The 22008-nt window shown below is 34.9% G+C and overlaps 1 protein-coding gene across 3 annotated transcripts; it reads right to left on the bottom strand.

Moving 5' to 3' along the window:
• Positions 1-2163: 2163 nt before the first annotated feature.
• LOC129243983 (protein kintoun) lies at positions 2164-14521 on the bottom strand. Of its 3 annotated transcripts, none has more exons than XM_054881517.1 (6): positions 14362-14521; positions 8948-9833; positions 8126-8825; positions 6659-7904; positions 6266-6386; positions 2164-3147 (listed from the first exon to the last, which is right to left on the bottom strand). In XM_054881517.1, exons 2-6 carry the CDS (start codon positions 9539-9541, stop codon positions 2905-2907), a joined length of 2904 nt encoding a protein of 967 aa, XP_054737492.1. In that variant the 5' UTR covers positions 9542-9833; positions 14362-14521; the 3' UTR covers positions 2164-2904. The 3 variants fall into 3 exon arrangements, with proteins under 3 accessions (XP_054737492.1, XP_054737494.1, XP_054737493.1); XM_054881519.1 differs by having other exon boundaries at positions 14419-14521; XM_054881518.1 differs by lacking the exon at positions 14362-14521 and adding an exon at positions 13518-13735.
• Between the last annotated feature and the right edge of the window lie 7487 nt (positions 14522-22008).

Below are 22008 nucleotides of genomic sequence, written 5' to 3'. Positions count from 1 at the left end.
AGTTTCAGTTTATATGAGTACACTAAGAAAAGTGCTCATTCTGCTCTATTTTCACCGCTGAAGCAACCGCCATATTACAAGCCGTTCAATACTGCGCCAAAAGTAAGGCTAAGCATATAATTTGCTCCGACAGTTTGTCCTGCTTCCAAGCCATTAAAAACAACAAAAAATCAAGCAAAATAATCGACAGTATCAAAAACATACTAATAACCCATCGGAGTAGCATCAAAATTATGTGGATACCTGGGCACTCCGACATCCAGGGTAACACACTGGCAGATACAATTGCCAAAGACATGTCCATTACACCAACAGTCACATCAGAAGTCATTCTACCTAGCGGCATACACCGACTCATTCATGAACAGAGGCAAACCAAGTTACTTCGTGAATGGTCGTATTACAAACATCATTATTCCAACATCAACCCTAAACGTTCAAAACCTGCCTATCCAACATCGGTACGCACCAACCACATTACCCCATACACACGACTCCGTATTGGGCACACCATAATCACCAGCGTACACCTATTACAGGGTAATACATCCAACACCTGCCCCTTCTGCCAAGCAACAGTCAGTGTACATCACCTACTGGTATCCTGCCCAGAACTTGCTTCTCAAAGGCATCACCACTTCAGCAACACAGATCCTCTTCTACTTCTAAAAGAAGCCACTGAAGAAAACATCAAAAGTATTTACAAATTTCTGAAGGACACCGACCTACTCCGTCGTATCTGATTCAACATATAGTACATCACCAGACAGCCGAAAGCCGCTGCTGCTAGCGCTGCGTTTGCTTAGTTTACTTTTAATTTTATTATCATGTAAGCGTTAAAAAATAAAAAAAATAAAATAAATAAGAAAAGTGGAACAATTGTGAAACAACATCAAGATTACCTCAATTTTCATCTGATTTGCTTGAAATTTTTACACAAATCTATGGATGCGTGAACCTTTTCAAATATGTAAAAAAATAAACAATAGGGTTGAAAACAAAAATTGGTCAAATTTGCCCAAAGCCTCCCTAGCACCTAGTTGCCCTGACTAGATTTATTAAGTTGGAGATCCATTATTTTTGCGTAAAACGTTTGCGCAAATGGTTTAAAAATGTTGTATGCGATTTTTAGCTCCTGGGCGATGTAACGACTACATATTAATTATTATTTATGTTATTTCTGTGATTTTATCGAGATTTTCTTTCACATCAAAAATGCTTGAATGGAATCTTTGTTGACATCCATTGTTAACACCCTGTAACTCACAACTGAATGGAACAAACAAAAAACATCAAAAGAATTTGTTTAGTGTGAAATGTCGCCTTAACAACGAGTATAAACTTTAAATTGTTTGATCGATCCGAGGAAAAATGGATTTATTTTTCGCCAACCAAAAGTTTTATTACGATAGTTGTCAAGAAAAATTTATATTTGTCGAAAATAGTTAATTCCTATATAGCATTTTTGGGAATGTCGTTAGAGTGACAACTTTTGACCGAATGTAGAACCGAGTCATTCCGTCAACATAGACTCAACCGGCGTAGAAAGAACTTCTAATAAAAGTTTATTTTTTCACTTTTTTTCTTGCTAATCTACGATCATTAAAACTATCGCTTCACCCTTCCACCCTCATCTAGAAAAAAATATTTTGCTCATGCACCTACGATAAAAACAAGAGTATTATTATTCACAATACATTTTTGCAAAACCGCACTATATGCGAACTAAGCAAACAGACATGGCCGAAAGGGAAAAGTGGTCGCTCAAAGAGTTAATGGAGAAGTTACAAGAAACATGATAGATGTAATACCAGGTCTAATAGTTAACCACGCCATACTGCGACTTTTGTAGCAGCTGTCTTAACACGGAAGAGTAGGAAACAATTAGACACCTCATGTGTGAGTGTGAAGGCTTAGCCAGAAACGCACTGCGCATTCTTGGTATTTCATTCTTAACAGACGTAGCGGATATAGCGCATCTAAAACTAAAGAAGCCTTGCTCGCTTATAAAAGTTACATAATTTTTTAGAAAGGAACCCATAGTGTAGGAATAGTTCCAGTAGCATCATAATGGATCTACGACAGGTCTAAGTGTGCCATTGTGACAACTACCCTACCTACCTACCTATGCAGTTTAGTTAGTCACATTGAAACAAATCAAGGTTTATAATTTTAAAATATTTTGTTAACATTTTTTTAATATATTTTAAGTGCTCAAAATGTATCAATTCCACATAGGAGCACATGAGAAAATGCATTGCTGTATGCATTTAAACATTTTACAACTTGTATATATTCATGTAATGATAGGATTTTTGTTGTTTCTACAACCTACAAATTAACTACAAAATACAATTTTGCCAATAGTAGTATAATTAACAATTTGATGTTTCGCAATAAATAAAATAGATCAACTCCAAATGTTTTCTCTTACATTAAATAATTTTTACACCCATGCAAGTGCGCGAAAGATACTCCAATAATTCATAAGGAAATTTTAAAATTTTCATCGCCAAAGCGCATAATTGTTCTTGTTTATAATTTGAACTAAAAAAAATTGCAAACGAATATAAACTCGAATGCATGTAACTTCGGATTTAAAATGTTTCAATATCTAAGATTTTGTAGCAATTTAAATATTTTGAGCATAAGAATTACAAAAGGTTGTTTTTTAACACGTAAGGCAAAATTAAATTAATATGCATTTATTGAATAAATCTCAAAAATGTATATGCATGCATTGGTCCGGCACTGCCCACTAACTGGATACAATGAAAGACGATGCGATGACAAATGTGGGTGGTTTTTGTTGCTTTTTGTTAGCGTACTTGAATATGTTGCTGATTAATGATTGCTTTTGTACACTACTACTCTGTTGAGGCAGCTTTACTACTGGAACTTAGACTACATGTCCATTTCAAACATCATAGCGTTCTTGTGTGCATCTGCATCCGACGATTCCTCCGACTCCAGACGCGCACGTGGCAATTTGGTGCCATACTTTGCGTTATGTTGTTGTTTGTTGGCAGTGCATTTGGCGGCATGTTTACCACCAGCATAAGGCGGCTTAAAAGTACTGTTGCCAGTATTATCATCGCCACTGGATTTCGATTTGAAGTACTGAACATCAGGATCCAAACCGATGGGCTAGAAGAAAAATAGTGAGAAAAATATATTAAAATAAGGCATCCACATAAAGGAAACTGGAGATTTTGGATTTTAGTTTTTATGCAAAGACCAAAAAAACACTTTGGTGGCTTTCAATCAAGTGGAAAATTATATTAATTTAAATTTTTTCTGTATAAGAAAAAGAATTTCAAGTCGAAAGGGTGATTGTTGTGTTGATTTTTTAGGAGAAGTTTGTATGGGGCCTTGAAAGGTTCCAAGGGTAGTTCGCCCTTGTTTTTGTTGAGGTGATTAATTCAAATATGCCGACTATAGAATGCCTGATAAAAATACCCAGTTCATTTTCTATGAAACTGAAATAACCCTTTCTCAGATGCTAGAAGGGACATCAAAAAAGAGATGAAGTTTCAAATATAAAAAAAAACAAAGTTTACTGAAAACATTAATTAAATAATAATGTATTGATAAACAATGAGCGGCAGTGGAAACTCAGAAAGGTATTTATATTGCAACTGATCATATCGGCCCACGGATTCGTTCACGTAAATCTGGCGGAAACCCTCAAGAAACTCAAACTGGAAAAGCACCTTATCTAAACAAAGCTACCGCCAAGTTGTGCAAGTGCAAATAAAAAAATTAAATAATAATAATAATAATTAATTAAGTATATAAATAATAAACGCAGTTTCCCATTGAAAAGTCCCCTCCACCTGATTATGCGTACACTTTAGTAGAGATTCTACCTGTGAATACTAATAGCACAGCATCGCTGAGCAAAAAAAAAAAATCACATAGAAAACGCGATAAACAACTATATAAATCAAAATTAACATTGCCCCACTTTTGCTGCGAACTACTGCAATCAATGAGGTAATTAAGCTCTTACACAAACAAACAAATTCGCTAAACAAACAATCGGCGAATGAAGGCGAATTAATGTCCAACTGAGCATCTCATGTTTGCATATATGTATGTGTATATGTATGCGATTCATACAAATTAAAGAATAAAATCTTAAATGAGTAAATTGATGCGCGCCAAAGGCTTCAGCAGCAGACGGGATAGCAAGAGCCACCGGTTGACCACTTGTTTATTTACAATGCATTTATTTACATACATATGTAAGAACAGTGGCATCTAAATATCATACATGGCCTGCGGTTGCACAGCACAAAGTGGATATTGACGTTTGGCGTGGTGCCAATAACTTATGTATTTCCCTTTATTAATGTGCATTGATAAGTACTTATGTATGTATGTGTGTGGGTAAGCGTATTTTATTATATAACCAAAACATTTTCCGACATTTGTTTACATTTAAAAATGCGCGACGCCAATGCAATCAAATCGTGATAATAAATATAATCAGATAATTAGATAATCATTCTATGTACTTTTATACCTAATTATTGTAAAATTAAATTGATAATAAAGTGAGATAAGGCAAGGCAATAAGCTTATTAATTCACTAAAGAGATTGTGCAGATATGAAGTGTTTGCAGTTAGATTTGCGTTCATACCGGGTGAGTCGGGTGCCAGGTGAGGTGAGCGAACCAGGTACATGATACTGGAATTATTTGGACTTATATCCAAGCACTGAATGTCGTGGGCAGCAACAAAGCTTTGTAAGGGCATTTTTCTAGACACTTATAACAATAAAAATACGGGTATGTGCATATTACTTGGTTTACACAGAGATCAAGCGTACCATTAAATATTCAAAAAAGTTGTCTCAGGATGATGCAATGCTGCCATTTTCTACGATTAATGTCATGTCCCTACCGATAAAACAAAGTTCACTTGATTTACAAAGTAAAAATAATGCACTTGTCAATTTCATTTTGTTTTTAGATGAATCAAATTTTTCATTTTGATTGAAGTCACAATTTTTGACCTTAATATGCAGCAGAAAACTACTACGTTTATGAGTATATACTGGAAATAGGTATTTTTCATTACCAAACGTGCGCAACCCTGGCGCTTTGTGGATATACATTCCCGCCAAACAACATTAAAATTAAAAAAAAGAATATATAATCCTCACCTCTAAAAAAAAACACCCTTTCTGTGTTAAAAAAGAACTAAAATGGTGTAAGCAATCATGATACTCCTTTCAAGTCGAGCCCAATCAAATAACGGTATCTTACTTTCGAATAAATTTTGAATTACCTAAACACACTGGCCATATAAAATTATTGTATCGATTCGGTCGCCGTAGCCGAATGGGTTGGTGCGCGACTACCATTCGGAATTCACAGAGAGAACGTTGGTTCGAATCTCGGCGAAAACACCAAAATTAAGAAAAACATTTTTCTAATAGCGGTCGCCCCTTGGCTGGCAATGGCAAACCTCCGATTGTATTTCTGCCATGAAAAAGCTCCTCATAAAAATATCTGCCGTTCGGAGTCGGCTTGAAACTGTAGGTCCCTCTATTTGTGGAACAACATCAAGGCGTACACCACAAATACGAGGAGGAGCTCGGCCAAACACCCAAGGGTGTATGCGCCATTTCGATTCGGACTATTCCTTCCGACTTGCCCAGTGTGTTTTTTGCTTAAAGGAAAATTAAAATACATATTCATGTTTGGGTGTTTGGCACAGCTCCTCCTTCTAAATATTTGTGGCATGCGTCTCGACGTTGTTCCACAAATGAAGGGACTTACAGTTTTAAGCCGATCCCGAACGGCAAATATTTTTTATGAGGAGCTTTTTCATTGCAGAAATACACACGGAGGTTTACCATTGGCAGTCGAGGGGCCACCGCTATAAGAAAAAACGTTTTCTTTTTCGGCATAGGATCCACTGATTCTTGTCTTTTCTGCGACCAACGGAAGGAGACTCCTATGCACCTTCTTCGTGAATGTAGCGCTATAGCGCGGAGAAGGTTGAGTCATATGTACCTAATGTACAGGTGGACTCGTTTTTATCTACTTGTCCCCCAACTATGCAGAATCGAATCTAAACTTTGGTTCCTATCTGGCAGACTAAAACTGAGTAATGACCAAGCCTAAGATCTTTAATTGTAAGTTTTTCAAAATTTGTATGACGATTATTTGATAGAATATTTATTTGAGCTACGACATAAAATCGCCTGATTTTTCAGATCTTGTCTTTTGGTTAAAATGATCCATACACTTACCTTGCTGTTGTCTTCATAGTCAGCAGAATCGCCTTCGCTGAGGCGACGTTGCAATGCGCGTTGTTTGCGATCACGGCGCTTCTGATTTTTCTTTCGTTGCCCCAAAATACTGGAATTCAGCCTAAAATTAAAGCAGAAAGTAAATTCAAGGCAGTGAACAAAAGTGTATACAAATGTACTCTAAAGCAAACTTATATTGAATAATCAACCTTAATTGTTTTATTAACGAATGCGAATCTTATTGCAAGTAATTTGAAAATTGGTCAATTTAGTTGTGAATTTGTGCAAATCAGCCACAATAAACATTCAGATGAGACAGAGGTTGCTGATTTTCAATTAAAGTTTATTTTTTGGGCAGCCAAGTTTCAGAAGTTTCTTTCGCTCAAAACTCACCTAAATACTTGCTCCTTGATGACCTCGTTAAATCTAACAGTCTTTTTACAGCTCTCCGAAAGCCCATTGGATACATTCTCTTCGGGTATGTCGCTGAACGATTGTGAGAAGCGCAAACTGCTGCCCACGCCACCGTCCACCGAACAAGAGAACGACGAACACTCATCGATCGATGAACAACTGTCAGAAATCGATGGCCGCGGTTCATACCGGCTGTAGCGTTTCAAAATGCCCTTGAAAGAGGGTGGTAAAGTAGACCCGCCACTACTCACTACGCTATCACCACTACGGCACTCCGAATAGCTACGCTGTTTTCGTTGTTGTACAGTATTTGGTACTGCCATCGACTGCGATGTTGTCGTCTGCGTCTGTGATGAGGGCATAATTTTATCGGTGCGCTCTGGCGATGAATTATCGTCCGGCGAGTTTGAGGATTCATTATTCAAAATTTTAGCAGCTTCTTTGAGAAATTGTTTCTGATGTTCTTGCTGTTGTTGTTGCTGCTGTTTCTGATATACTTTGATATCATCACAAACGGATTCGGAAAGGGAACGGCGTTTCTTATTTTTTTTCTTTTGTTTTTTGTTCATTTTCTTCGGTGCCGTCCCAGTTGCATGTAGCAGAACATCTTCATCTTCGGTGGTGTTGGCCGTACAGGTGGACTGAGTTTCGTTAGAAGGCTTTATTTCAATTTCTACTGAACGCTCGCATTCCGAACGTTCCACCGAAATATCCAATGAGGAGGAGAGAGAAATCGGAGGTGTGGGTGGAGATTTCTTACGCGATTGACGAGACTTGTGTCCCAATTGGAATTTCCCTTGTATGGTATATTCTTTCAGGTCACTAGCTTCGATACCAACCAAATAGTTTTGTATATTCTCACAAGAGGCGGCCAAATTGAGATTCAACACTACATTGTTTTCCCAAGCTTCAGCATCGGCTGAGGAAATTTCTGCATTACTGTCTTCTGGCAGACGCAGGTAGAATGCATAATGGACTGGATAGTAACCGCTGCCAATCGAGATAAATTGCAGGTGGATGCTCTTACTGCCCTTGAGCATTGCTATTGACTCCGGTTGTACATTGCGGACATGCAGAACCAAGCTCATAACGTTGTCCAATACATTACAATCGAATTTGGCGGGTAAATGGTATTGAATGGAGCTTTTAAGAAAATGGTTGGGTGCGTTTGCCGGCGATGGTAATGTTGGTGCTATTGCCGGAGCAGAAAACTGCGGAGCTGGAGCTTTACAAAAGATAAATATACTATAGAGCACTGTTTTCAAGAATTTTCAATATTAATATACATGTACATACGCATACATAATACATAATTTATTTCTTTAATGATGACCCTTATTCAGTTTAAAGGTTAGAAAAAAAAACTCCATTTTTAAACACCATTTTTACACTTCTCATTTTTTTCATTTAAGGTCTAAGCATAAAGTACGATAAATCAATACTCACAATTTACATTGTTCCCCGATATGTTTGTGCTTTCCTCCACCAAGCCGCTCAACTCCTCCACCGGGGACTCGCCATTCGAGTTCAAGTTACCGTCTTCGCGAATATCACTTTCTACGCCACTGTCTTCACGATTGAGTTGGAAAAGTGAATCGTGCAATATTCGTTGCTTGTCTGGGTTATTCTGAACAACTGGTAGCGTTATAGTTAACCGCCGACTATCCGTGTCGAAACGTGCCTGGCCGCATTTATCATCTACGGCATGAGGGAGATCCAAATTGAGGCGATACTTGGCACCAGGACGATCGCTCAACAAGTACAACGACTTAGCAGTCACGTCTAATTTACAATCGCTTGTCGACTTCAGTAAAGGCAGCTCAATTTCAACGACAAGCTCACGTGGTATTGTGACACTCAACTTAGCGTCCAGTTCGTAGGTGTATTCAGAGAGATCGACGTCACGACGGTGCTTAATTACGTATTTTGGTGTATTGAATTCTGGAAATGATTTTTTTGTATTCATCGGTATTAATTTGGGTTTGTCCTCAAAAGCTGAAGGCCTTTCTGGTGAAATACTATCAAGAGGATGTGGTTCAGTAGCTTCTGGCGGAGCATTTTTCGACAGTTTTCGTATCACAATTGGGCGCGCCATACCCTTGAATAGTAGCTTCGGAAATTTTAAATTCGTGCGATCTAATTTTATCTGAACCGAGAAAGATTTATGTGAATATACCAATATCAACTAGATCTTATCATATGCATATCTTTCATCAAATTCAAATTATCTTACTTTCATGTCCCCTCATGGTTTTGAAATCTGCTCACCTTGAATTCCCTTTCGACAGCGTCCAGCGCTGTATCAATGAGGCACTTACGGAAAGCAGTATCTCGCTGCGACAAATATAATGCATCTGGATGGAAAATCACATCATATACGCGACAACGTTTACCATGTGCGTCCAAATCCTCACGCGGAGGTGCCTGAGCCAGCGGAATGGCCCAGCTAAGACCTCGGTTTCCAGTTTCTGGATGCAGGCACACCTCGTTCGTTGGACGCGCCACTTCAGCACTCTTTGCCACATTTATGAAACACTTTGTCACACCATCGGCCGAGGTCTTTATCACGAAGCCGGGTTCGGGATTTATAAAACGCACATCCACACCGCGTTCCGCTTCAAACTGTTTGATTTCTTGTTCGTAGAGCTTACGATTTTCAGGATCTTGTATCTCTTCACAATATTCGAAAAATAATTTACGAAATTCTTCTTTTTTTAAAGCATCTTCGATACGCGAAAATTCCTCTTTGGTTATATCAAGATATTCTGAGCCTCCGCCGCCACCGCTGTTACTATTACGTCTTGGGGGCGGCGGACAAAGTTTATTACGCACTGACTTTTGAGTGGCGGTGGCTTCCGACATTTTTTTTACACAAATTTCAACCGGTTAATTCGAACTGAATGATAATTTTCTATGACAAACTCTACAAAAGTTGGTTCGATAAAAATTTATTATTTTTAACACCGATTTCTTCGTGCACTTTCTCTTGATTTTATTTTCGAGAAACAATTTTTTTTATATTTTTTACTTTTATTGTTTTTTTTTTTTGTTTTTAATAAACACAGCAAAATAATACGGTTGGTAGTTTTAAGTTTTGAAAAGCAAAGTTTGTTGGAAAACTCTGATATTCACTTACTCGGGAAAAGATTGGAATCTGAAATAATAAAAAAAGAAAGTAATATAAATAAATAAATAAATACGAGCATAGATACTATTTGCAGTAGTTAATTTCAATTGCAAACCCTCAAAGTAGCATTTTAGCCGTTTCTATTTTTAAATTGCGATTTCAACACGACTTGCATCCGAACCTTACTACTCTTCGAATAACCGAAGATAAAATCAGGATATACATACATATGTACTTGTCCACCAAACATTTCTATCCATTCCTCGCTAAACTCAATATTCATTATGCTGAAGGGGTCTCACGCCATTCGATCGAAAATGTCGATGGTTCTCTGCAATATTGACACAGCTCAAGTTGTAACCAATTTCAGCAGAGTCAATTAGAGATTTCGCGTATTATAATTTAGACTTGGAACAATTGCGTATTCCATCGAATTGGTAACAAGTAAAGGTGCACCATTTTGCGCTGAGAAAAATGGTTATACACCGCCTAATCCGCAGAGAGCTATCGATTAATTCGATTATTTCTACAAGTAAATGGCTCTATGTGCCACACTGGAACTCTAGGAATCTATGATGATGATGACATTATAAAGTTTAAGTATTTTCAATTTAAACGATGTTAAGAGTTTTCCCATATTCCCATAGGGAATGGTTGGCTAATCTACATATAATCCACAGTGTTTTTCAATAGCATTCATGATCGTGTATGTATTACGTCTCTTACGCAAAATTTATTTTCCGTTTTCATGCACCTTTATTCATAAATGCGCGCTTTTCTTAATTTCGTTTTGAGAATTTTATATGCATACTTAGGTACATATACCTATATACAATAGGTATATATGTATGTGAGTACGCAGTACCGATGCCAATACAATACGCTCTCACTTTCATATGTGTATGCATCTCTGATAATTGTTGCAATATTTGTAAGGTATTTTAAATTTTCTATATAAAATTACCGGTATTATGGAAGATTTATTCACGCATATAAAATACTCGCTCTCAAACAACAGAAAATCACTAACCTTATTTTTTGTTTAAGTTGTTTTTCTTATCTGTTCATACTTAAAAATGTGTGAAGGTCTTTCTATTTGTGTTTCAAAAATGACGAAAGCAAATATGTATGTAGATAAGAGAAAATAATAAATAAATAAAGACATCGCTGAAAAATTTAATTATAGTTTAAAGCCAGCCGCAAAATGCCTAACTATGATGTTAGGAATAGGAGTAAAAAGTCGTATAATCGCATGTACAAGTGACGAATATACATTAATGTGTAAACATATGTATCTATACACTTTTTGACAACCGATAGTTAGTAAGGTAACGAAAAGGATTAAAAATAAACTATTGTATAATATATTTTGCTCTTCCCAAGATCAACGGGATGGTAGTCAGGCAAAATCCAACCCAGTAACGGTGGTCGCAAGATTTACGAATATTTTAAAGGGGTTGCTCATTCAATTTCAAGTAGTTTTGCAGATACACAAATATGTACATACGAGTATACTGCAGTACGAAAACTAGTAATTTCTGTTTGCTAAAAACACCCTTAGCATGTCTCCCCAGCAGTTTTTTCTAGCGCGCGAGCAACGTGATTACCGCGTGATTTCAAGCACGTAATAGGTATGTAAACGAGAAATAAACAGCATAATAAAGTTTTATCAATATTTTCAACACTGACTACCTACAATTTTCATCTATAAGAGCGTAGGTATGGATTTATGTCCACTCATATAGGAAAGTAATCCAACCACCTAGAGAAACAATACATGGTGAATACAGGGGGTAAACTTTATATTATACCGGATATTAATACACCCGGTTTTGAAAAAAAAAGAGTTATAAGGGAGATATACGGCATACCTCCGCACGGCAGATATTTTTTGTGAGGAGCTTCTTCATCGCAGAAATACACTCGGAGGTTTGTCATTGCCTGCGGAGATGGCGACCGCTGTTAAAAAAAAATTTTCTATTATGTTGATGTTTAAAGCACGGAGATTCCAGCTTACGCACTTCCCAATGGTAGTCACGCACCAACCCATTCGGCTATGGTGGCCGTTAGTAAAATTAATATCGTATTTAAATATATAATATATATGTACATTTTAGCGGTTGTAAGCCGCTATTCTCCATTTTTAATCTATGTTTTTATTCGTATTCAATTTGTTTTGTTTGCGATGGCAGCACAATATACTTTTAAGCCAAGAATGATGGGAACAAGATTGCGCCTATCAGAGAGTGTGTGACGTCACATTAGTCTGCTTGTGCAGTGATGCAAACCCGTTGCTCTTCGTAATCAATTTAGTGCTTTTGTATACCCAAAATACGAAATTTTTCGAGTTCAGTGTTTATTTCTTTTTTTTAATTTGAAGCAATCAAAATAGTAAAAAAAAATTGTGTATAATTGAAAGAAAGCCTAAAAAATGCCACTCTTGCACTTAAAGCTTATCCTGAGACTCCAGTGCTATTGTAAATTTGCTATATTTGTTATAAAATTTGATGCTTTGAAAGTGCAAATTTCATTTTTTGCTCCATTTGAGGTTATGCAAGAAATGGATCTTCTTCTCTCAACTCTTCTTAACGTTTTCTAAGTTTTAAAAAGCATTTGAATTTACTGAATATAAATTAAAGCCATTGAGGTGTTTTCATAGTAAAAAATAAAACATCCACTACGATCTTTTTGAAAAAGGGGTACTTTATCTTGTTACATAACCTCAAATATAGCAAAGAAGTGTTTTTCGGCCTTTTTGTAAAGAAATTCTCTTAAAATAAGTTTTAAATACAAGGATGGATTTTTAAAAACGTATAGTCTCCATCGTGCTTTTAAGTTATCGTTCTTTGGGCTGGTGCATTAGGAGATTTGCAATTTAATAAATAATACACATATATAAAAAATGAAGTGTTTTAAAGTGTTTGCATGTTAAAAAAGGGATCGGGTATTGATAAAAAATGTGATATGCACTTTATATATCAAAATTTGGTGATTTTAGCAAAATAAAACAGACAACATTCCCTGTGAGTTTCTTTGGAAAATTTCTACATAGTATATATTTTCACAAAACACCGAATAGCGTATCGCACAAACACCCATTCAATGCCGGCTCCAAATCGATGTACGAGGTAGCATCGATATTTGAAGCAACTAAACTAACAGCAATCATCGATTTTCCTCCCTCCCACCCATAACTACCTACCCCAACATAATCGATGCGGCTTGCTACTAAACTATTATATGTACATCCGTTTGTATACTACCGGCAGCTAGTGGTCGGGGGGTCATCTACTTATAGCTATAAAACTTGATTTGCCTTGGACGCAACTTGCAGCACCGGCGACCCGTCGTATGCCGTTGCATTACATGTTTGACCACGCGTTTAACGAGCGATGTCAGTGACATTTGCACTACTTTTCTTTCCATGATCTTTTCTCTACATCAAGTAGGTGAGTGGGCAGCTGTCATAAAGCAGCGGTTCGACAGGTGCAGGGTTTTCTGTAAACTTTCAAGCGAACAGTTTTTGTTTTAGACACAAATTTATATATTTATTTTTAAGCACACTCAGCTGTTTTGTTATACATAAGTATGTACATATGTATTTTCATTGCACGCAGCAGTACTCTGTGCGTGATGTATACATTCATGCATACATATTCCACTTTCAAAATTTTAATAGAGCATATACATATACACTTCTTATGCACTTACACCGCACAAGTTTTTAAAGGTCTTTGATATGTCGATAGTTATTTCTTGATTATACAACTGCCTTGTGAATAGTTTTAAAATATTTCCAGAAGTTCCAGCCTCGTGGTTTCTATTGCGCAGCGGCTTTTTTTCCGTTTCCACACATACATATGTATGTACTCGCTTCTAAATTTTATTTTTGTCACGATTGTTTTTTTTTATGTTTGCTGCTGCTTTCTTCTGACGTGTGTTTCGCGGCTGCTAGAGTTGGAGAGAAAAACATCTGGTCTAAACGTTCTAGTGATAGCAAAATATGGCACCCGATTAAAAACTAACGAATTTCACTGAATTAAATTTTACACATGCAATTAAGTAAATGGATATTTCCAGGGCTTACTTCGAGCTGTTCTTAGAGTTTATGAATTCGTAGTTGAAGCTGTATACAAAATTTGTTCACGAAAACTTAATGACTTCAGATTAACCATTTAACACTCAGCTATTAAGTACCCGGTTAAAAATTTAGCTTTAATTATTTACACTACACTGATTAGAAAATGAAGAGAGGGTAAAAATAAAAACAAAAGGAAAGCGAGCGGCCTGTATAACAGCTGGGAGAAAACGTGAAGTAGACGATTTTTCTGGAACCCACTCCAGCTGACAGTGTTGGTTAGCTACACACGTACATATAAATAACTTCTGCATTAACTCGTCAAACTATTTAATTTTCAGCATTGATGGACAATATTCTCTGCATGTTCAATTATAATACATCCATACACACATTTGTATCTTTATAGTTTTTTTTAAATGATATACTTAAATTTACATTGGTTTATCGAGCTTTCAAATGAAGTATTGAACTAACCAGGTTTTCGCAATTTTCTCGAGTCCTCCTTTCAACAAATATTTACATAAAACGTACCTTTATTAGTACTTTTTTAATATTGTAAAATGTTCAAGTATATGTAATTTTAGTTCAACTATACTCTGCGTCGTTTATATAAATTCACAACCACTTGCCTCGAATTGATACACTCAACTGGCTGTGTACAACCAATGCGATGGGAGAGCGCCCCGGCACACGAACTGATTGGAGAGTATTATGCCGAGTGCACGCCGGTTATGTTGTTATTTTGATTTGGTGCCCCCTTGTGGCAATCCTCTAACCAATTTAAAAACAATCAAAACTCACATACATACCTTTATTTGACGATATTTGGTGAAATAACCTTTCACAGAATTGCTAATTTTTCAAGTTAACTAATTTCAATTTTTTATCATTCTTCTGCATATGACTTTTTTAAGTTAATTTTCATACAAGTCTCTACTTGAGATGCTTCTTCTTATTTTTTACTTAATATTTTATATTTTTCATCCATTTTACATGTTAATTTTCCTGACGATTTAGAATAGAAGAAAATTCAACTAACTCCCCGTTTAATTTAATTTAAAAATTTCTAATTACACTTTTCGTTTATCAAATGAAATTAACTGCTTTCAATACTAAACTCTTTCTAATTTTGCGCAAAAAAACGGAATGTTTTGTAAACTATAATAAAATAATAAATTAAGTTTTTTCGCTTTAACTTACAGTTTGTGTTGGTTGTTGTTGTTGGCGCAGCATATATAGATATTTCTCACACATATACGGGAATGCTACTAAAGTGACAGTCCTTGGCCGGATGTAAATCCGGGTCGTTTCGGTTACGTAGAACCGACTGCCGTGGGAACGTAATGCGTTCGTTAATGTCTTCGAATACATTTTTTTGTCAAACGTAAGTGGAAAATTAAACCAATTACGTTATTAGTTAGGTGGCTAAACAACCCACGAGTTGATAAACTAAAAATGTGTTTTTAAACTTCAGTCTCAAATTTTCCAAAAATATTTTATACCAAGTTAGGTGCTTTTGTATATTTTACACAGGAAAGGTGTTCTCTGATTATCTGCCAACTCTCTCTCAACGAGAAATGAATTGAAATGAAACGGAAATATACTTCGTTACCGACATTAGAAAATTGGTTTGCCGATAATGACGTGTGGCGTATGTGGGGAAAAAACAATGGGCCTCTTTTTTTCGCCAAGACAGGGAACGTAAATACGTAAATTTAAATTTACGTTCTCTGGCCAAGACTTGGCAAGGGGCGAATAGATAAGCAGCTGGTATAAATTAACATATATTGGAAAGGCGGGAAGAGAGCTGCCTTAAATTACATGTGCTGGTAAGGCAGTGCCTAATGAGCTATAGCCAAACTCGCTAGTGGCGAGTCTTATTCGATAACTTTGTTATTGCTTTCGCATGCAAATTTTTCGTCAAGTTAATCGAACATAGAGATAGCAAGCGGGGAAATGGGGAATAGAAGATGCCTAATTATTAAACAAAGCATATCTGAAAACTTTCCTCAAGCATTTCATGTGGTTATTTCAAAGGAGCAATTGTTGTGCAAAGATCAATTGGTTTCTTGGAAATCATTACAGGAATTATGATAGAACTCGGAATTCATTACAAATATATAATATTTACTTACAATTTACTAAATTGAGAGTAATTAAATCAAGCTTTCAAGTCAGATACATAAATATATTCGTGTTTTCTTAACCCCTTTGGACCTCATGTGCAGAATTATGCACACAATGTTCAAAGCCTTATAATATTTTTATTTTACTTTGTTGACAACACTTGGGACCTAATGTGTATAATCGTGCACATGCCGGAAAATTCGGAAAACTGAATAAATATGTATGATTTTTCACACATTTGATTTTATGATCTCCTTCTTACAAATAATTAGTAAAAAAATGGTTTTATTATCCATTAACAATAATTAAGGTCTGAAGGGGTTAAGAAAGTGACAGTATGGTCAATTTTTGTAAATTGAATTTATGCCTGAAGAAATATTGAAATATACTTTGGCAATTGCGAATAAATCGTTGTCTTTCTTAATTTTTATCGGAAATTTATCGAAATTAATTGTGACACACAGGAAAGGTTTAAACCAAAATAAAGAAATATATATATATATATAATACGTTCACACATAATTAGATTATCTACTTTTACGTGCTTAACTCCCAATCCGTAATTATCAAAATCCAATCCAAACTAAATAAAAAGGATGCTCTACAAACAGGTTTGTAGATATAATTGTAATAAAATTTTTGTTACAAGTTATTAATTATGTATTCATATAACAGAAAAGGGTGTGTGTTCATAAACGCTTTGTTTTGTTATATTATTATTATAAAATGTAATATCGAATTTCGCATGCGTATTGCTGCCTCCATTTTTTGAAAGTTCAGTTAAGGTCATTCACGGATTTATTCCAACTGTTTATAACCAGCAGCCAATTGCGCAATTAAATGAACTATTCCTTCTTCTTGTCTTTTCTTCATATCGTTAATAATTAAACAAGAAGAAAACTCCAAAATGTTCCACCAAAGCAATTCCTACGAAGAAAAAACAGTATTGACAGCTGATTGTCATTTTTGCTGGTATTCTGCCATATGTGAACGGGTAGATTAATTTCGTGGATTTATTGCTAATTACTGCATCATTGTCAGTTTTGATTGCCACCTAACAAATATCAAAAGAAATAATGTAGAAATATTCATACAAAAAGAGAAATTGATGGTCCAAGAGGAGTGATGGAGGAAGCCCTATGTTTGGAAATCCACTTCCCCAAAAATACTGAATGAATTTGTGGAACGATTAACATGCCGCCCAAAATTGTGTTTCAACATCGGTAGAAATATTACTCATTTTTGTCTAGCACGAATTTATTGACAGCTGAAATCCTCTCATATGTAAAATTCTCGGGCTATTTAGTTTTGCAACCCTCCATGCTTGTATCAAATGCCGAACAGTGATTAACTCCATAGCAATTTAAAGTAATGCTGCGGAAGATCTGGGATTGGCTTCTTAATGCCAATGCCTTTGTGATCAAATTTTTCTTGTCGTCATTCTATAAAATAAGATTTTTATTTAAATTTACTAATTTTATTTGCATTTAGTTATTTACCATTTCAATTTTTTCTTTGGAATAAAAATCTAAAAAAACTGAAAACGCTTATGGTTGGTGCGAACAGCCTTAAGACCTCAATCCATAAGCGCGTTTTTAATCTGTTTTCCTGGTCGGTCCGAACGTGGAATCAGTTAAAAAATCATGGATTTGTATACTCAGTGATGGAAACGAAACGGCATGACTTGAGGACGCGGTACTTCTGAAGACAATTTGGTCTTTTTCACCAACCTTTTTAAGATTTTTTTTTCACAACATCGGTTTTGTTCCATTATTACAAAACAATTTTTTCCGGTTATTACTCAAGGTTTGTTAATTTTGTTTTGGTTTACTCTTTCGTATTGATTTCATAGCTAATTTCGATAAATTTCCGATAACAATTAGGGAAAACAAAGGTTTGCTCATATTGCGTAATAGCCTAGTCAGACGGTGGCATTAATCGGGATTAACGACTTAATTCGGAATTATCTTAGGTATTATGTGCAACTAATGCGGATTTACAACCAAGACTTAATTCTCATAATTTAAATGGATTGGGGGATTTTCGATGGCAATATCGACGAAAAACGACACTTAATTAAAATCCACATATTGTGAATGAAAAATAATGAAACCGTTAAAGAGAAGAACGAGAAAGACTATGTGGAGTGACAGTTGCACTAATACGCTCGATATTACATTAACTGTTTTGATATTACGGAGCAGTTTGAGAAATTGCAATTTAAGATTTTTTTAAATAAATCTTTTTTTTAGTACCAGAGCAGCTAATACCCGTATTTGTTGCCTGCGCTCCAGCTTTTACTGTCAAAACTATCCCATAAGCAAATCAGCTATTCACTAATCAGAATAACAACCGTCTGTCACACTACAATTTTAATCAGATTAACTGCGCCGGTAAGCCCGTTTAACGCCGCCGTGTGTCTACTCAACTAATTCAGATTGAATTACTTATAGTGGAGTGCCCAGGGATTTTGACCTCGGATCTCGTAGGGACTGAATGAATTGCCATGTAACCAACAGGATTTTCTTTTGTATGCTCTAAATTGTAACTTCTACCAATATTATATTGTGCAATTAATTTTTTCATTGTTTAAACAAAAAAATATGAAAAATTAATATATTGGAGCATAATATTGAGTTGGAAAAATTTTTTTTTTAGTTCTACGTTAAATTTTACTTAAATAGATAAAGACAAACATCTTCCCAACGTTATATATTATTGGTTATATTATGGCTAAAAGTGGGATAAAAGAAGTTCTTTCTACCATTTATCCAGAAAATACAATTGATCACATAACGTCAGGACGTGCCTATGCTAGAGCAGTACGTGCTCATACCTTATTGCAGCAAGCTTTAGCACAATTAATTTTTGAAGATCTTAAGGAGAATAATGCGGATTTTTTAAATGTATTGAATGACGAACAAATATCGATGTTTTTTGAAATGTTCAATTACAATGAAATTACAGAAAACCAAGGATTTCAAATGCTGAGTAGAATTTTTGAAGATAAGTTAGTTGAGCTAGAAAATAAAAATAAAACATCAAAACTATGTATTACGTATTTTCGAATGGTAACAATATTGAAAGACTTCATTGCTGCGGACCGTATGGGGGATTGGAATTTACATCTACATAGTATTGAGCTGATGATTCCACTATTCCACGCATCAGGACATTTTCCCTATGCGAAGGCTGCACAAATTTATCTGCAAGATATGAAGGAATTACAGTATATAATGGATCCAGCAGAGTTCAAAAAATATACAACAGGATATTTCACATCTAGGCGATCAGATATTTTTTTTTCTGGTATTGCAAGTGATCAGACTATTGAGCAGACTTTAATGAAAGGAATGAGCGTCGAAGGAGGTCCTTTTAAACGAGGTGCCACTGAAAGTGTAGTTTATAAATGGATCAGAGGAGTTATTTATAGTAAAGATATTATTCAAAGCATAGAAAATTTTTGTAACATATATTATCTTTCAATAAAAGTCATAAACACAGTGATTCTACAGATGCTAGAATAGAAAGGGATGGTATCGATGTAAAAAGATTGGTAGACTTTTTCAAAGAACACAGTCCTTTTCCTGATACAGACGCAATTATGTCAATTGCCACTGGAATTACCGGTGATAAAAGTATAAATTGTTACAATGCTTTTGAAGAAGGTTTAAAAGTTATGAAGAAAATCGAAGGGAAAAATGTACGCGAATTGAAGTTTTTAAGGAAAGATAAAATAAATTCTCTATTGGCTAAAAATAATAAAATAAAAATTCATAACAATGTTATTCCCGTTGATCCATTGTTGCTGTTTCAATGTATTTGTGTGTTGAAAAAAACAGATGATGAACTAAAAACTTATATGAATTATGAACTGGCACCATATCCACTTGCTCTGTTTGAAGATGGCCAAATGCGAAAGACAAAAAAATCAACTTTCTACGAATTATTCCCAGAAATTCAGATTAATTTGAAAAGCTTAGAAAATGTTCATTATGTTATTGATGGAGGCATGTTGTTATATCGTTGCAAATGGCAATTAAATGAAACATTCAAAATGAAATGCAAACATTACGTAAGATATTTGAGGAATAATTATAATAACGCATGAGTAGTATTTGATGGATATAAGAAGGACGGTATTAAATCTGCTGAAAGGAATCGTCGCGCACTAAAAAATATAAGTACAGATATTGAATTTGATGAAAATATGCCATTAAAAATCGCTCAAGATAAATTTCTAACGAATAAAAAAAATATCTCGCCTAATCGAAATGTTAAGAATAAAATTAGCTGATAACAATATTTTTACATGCCAAGCGGAAAGCGATGCAGATAAATTAATTGTTGAAACAGCAATTAGCTTAGAATCTGAAAATATTGTTGTAATTTCTGAAGACATTGACGTCTTGGTTGTGTTAATGGCATTGGCGCATACTGATCGTGAAATATATTTTTTAAAACCATCCCGAGGCAAAGTTAACCAACAAATATTTTCATCGAAAAGTTTAGAAAAATCTCTACCAGCATGTAAAGAACATGTTCTATTTTTACATGCTTTCACGGGCTGTGATACTACTTCTGCGTTTTACAACAAAGGAAAAATTAAGTTTATCAAAAATTTTGAGAAGCGGAATGATCTACATGACTCAGCAGCAGTATTTAAAAATGTACATGAAGATGCAAATAATATATTTCAAACTGGTATTACATGTATTTTGGGACTGTATGGTGCTTCGGCAAAAATGACAGATTTGAATACATTCAGGTTCAATTCCTTCATCAAAGCAACTGGCAAAGACACAAGTGTTCTTTTATCTTCGTTACCTCCCACATCTGATGCAGCATTTGAACACTTAAAACGGGTTTACCTACAAATCCAGATGTGGTTAGGGAATGATTTAATCATCGAAAATTGGGGATGGAACTATTCCAATAATACCTATCATCCAATATTTACGAATCAATTACCTGCTCCGGAAAATTTATTAAAAATGTTATTTTGCAATTGCAAAAAAGGATGTGGAGCTGCATGCGGATGCCGAAAAAGTGGATTATACTGCAGTGTAGCATACCTACAGAGAACCGACGACAGCTGTCTAAATGTAGCGCCTATGATTAACATCAGTGAAATTGAAGATGATATTTGAAAAAATGTAAATTTTTCAATAGACAAATTTTTTGGTTAATTCATTTTTTTCTTTTAAATAGTCATAATTTTTTTGTTTTTAATAATTAATTCGATTTTACTTTTATGCTATAATAACAGAAAACAATTTTTTATTTTTTAGTTTTTGTATGTTACATTAATTATTTAAATAAACGAATAGTTTAAATAATATTTTTTTTTTTAACATTTAATTATCCATAATCTATTTATTTTTTCATTTGCTTCCACTTCTGTTACAAAAACAATAAATTCTACAACGTTATTTGCATTATAGCACATAAGTTATTGCAATCATAAATTTTTGCTATTTAAAAATCAAATGCACAACTTTTAAATAGGTAGAGATTATTATTTATGTTATTCACAACAAATTTTCGCAAAGATAATTTAATTTCATATAGTCCCTAAGACATCCTAGGTTTTAACGTTTTTAACGCTCTAGACACTCCACTATGAGGTGATTCGCACGCAAAATGTTAAGAAGAATATCTGCAGCATAAATTTAGCGGGCATAACCTTTATCGATTGACAAATTTGAAAAGATTTTATTTAAAACTCCGTTTGGGACCACGCCTTATGCTTCGAGTACCTTCAGTACCAAGCTGTTTCGTGAAATAAATGGGAATAATTAATAATCGTAACTCGAAGAATAGAATAAATCAAATTCTATTTTGTTCTTATCCTATTGAACATCTCATTATCTCTCGATTATTTTTAAAATTAAAAACAAAAAAAAAAAAAATAAATATAAAAAAATAATAACGAAAATGTTCTATTTTTTTGCTGTTATACATACTATATTTATCGAGGTGGCGTGTTAAATG

This window comes from Anastrepha obliqua, chromosome 4 (genome assembly GCF_027943255.1).
Source record: "Anastrepha obliqua isolate idAnaObli1 chromosome 4, idAnaObli1_1.0, whole genome shotgun sequence".
Classification (NCBI taxonomy): Eukaryota; Metazoa; Arthropoda; class Insecta; order Diptera; family Tephritidae; genus Anastrepha; species Anastrepha obliqua.
This window is presented reverse-complemented; position numbering and strand designations above follow the sequence as displayed.

Excerpts from the sequence above, each read along its gene's own strand:
- LOC129243983 (XM_054881517.1), bottom strand. The coding sequence starts at position 9,541 with ATGTCGGAAGCCACCGCCACTCAAAAGTCAGTGCGTAATAAACTTTGT. Across the intron at positions 8,826-8,947 it reads CTGTCGAAAGGGAATTCAAG|ATAAAATTAGATCGCACGAA; the intron begins GTGAGCAGATTT and ends TTCTCGGTTCAG. Across the intron at positions 3,148-6,265 it reads ACTATGAAGACAACAGCAAG|CCCATCGGTTTGGATCCTGA; the intron begins GTAAGTGTATGG and ends TTTTTCTTCTAG.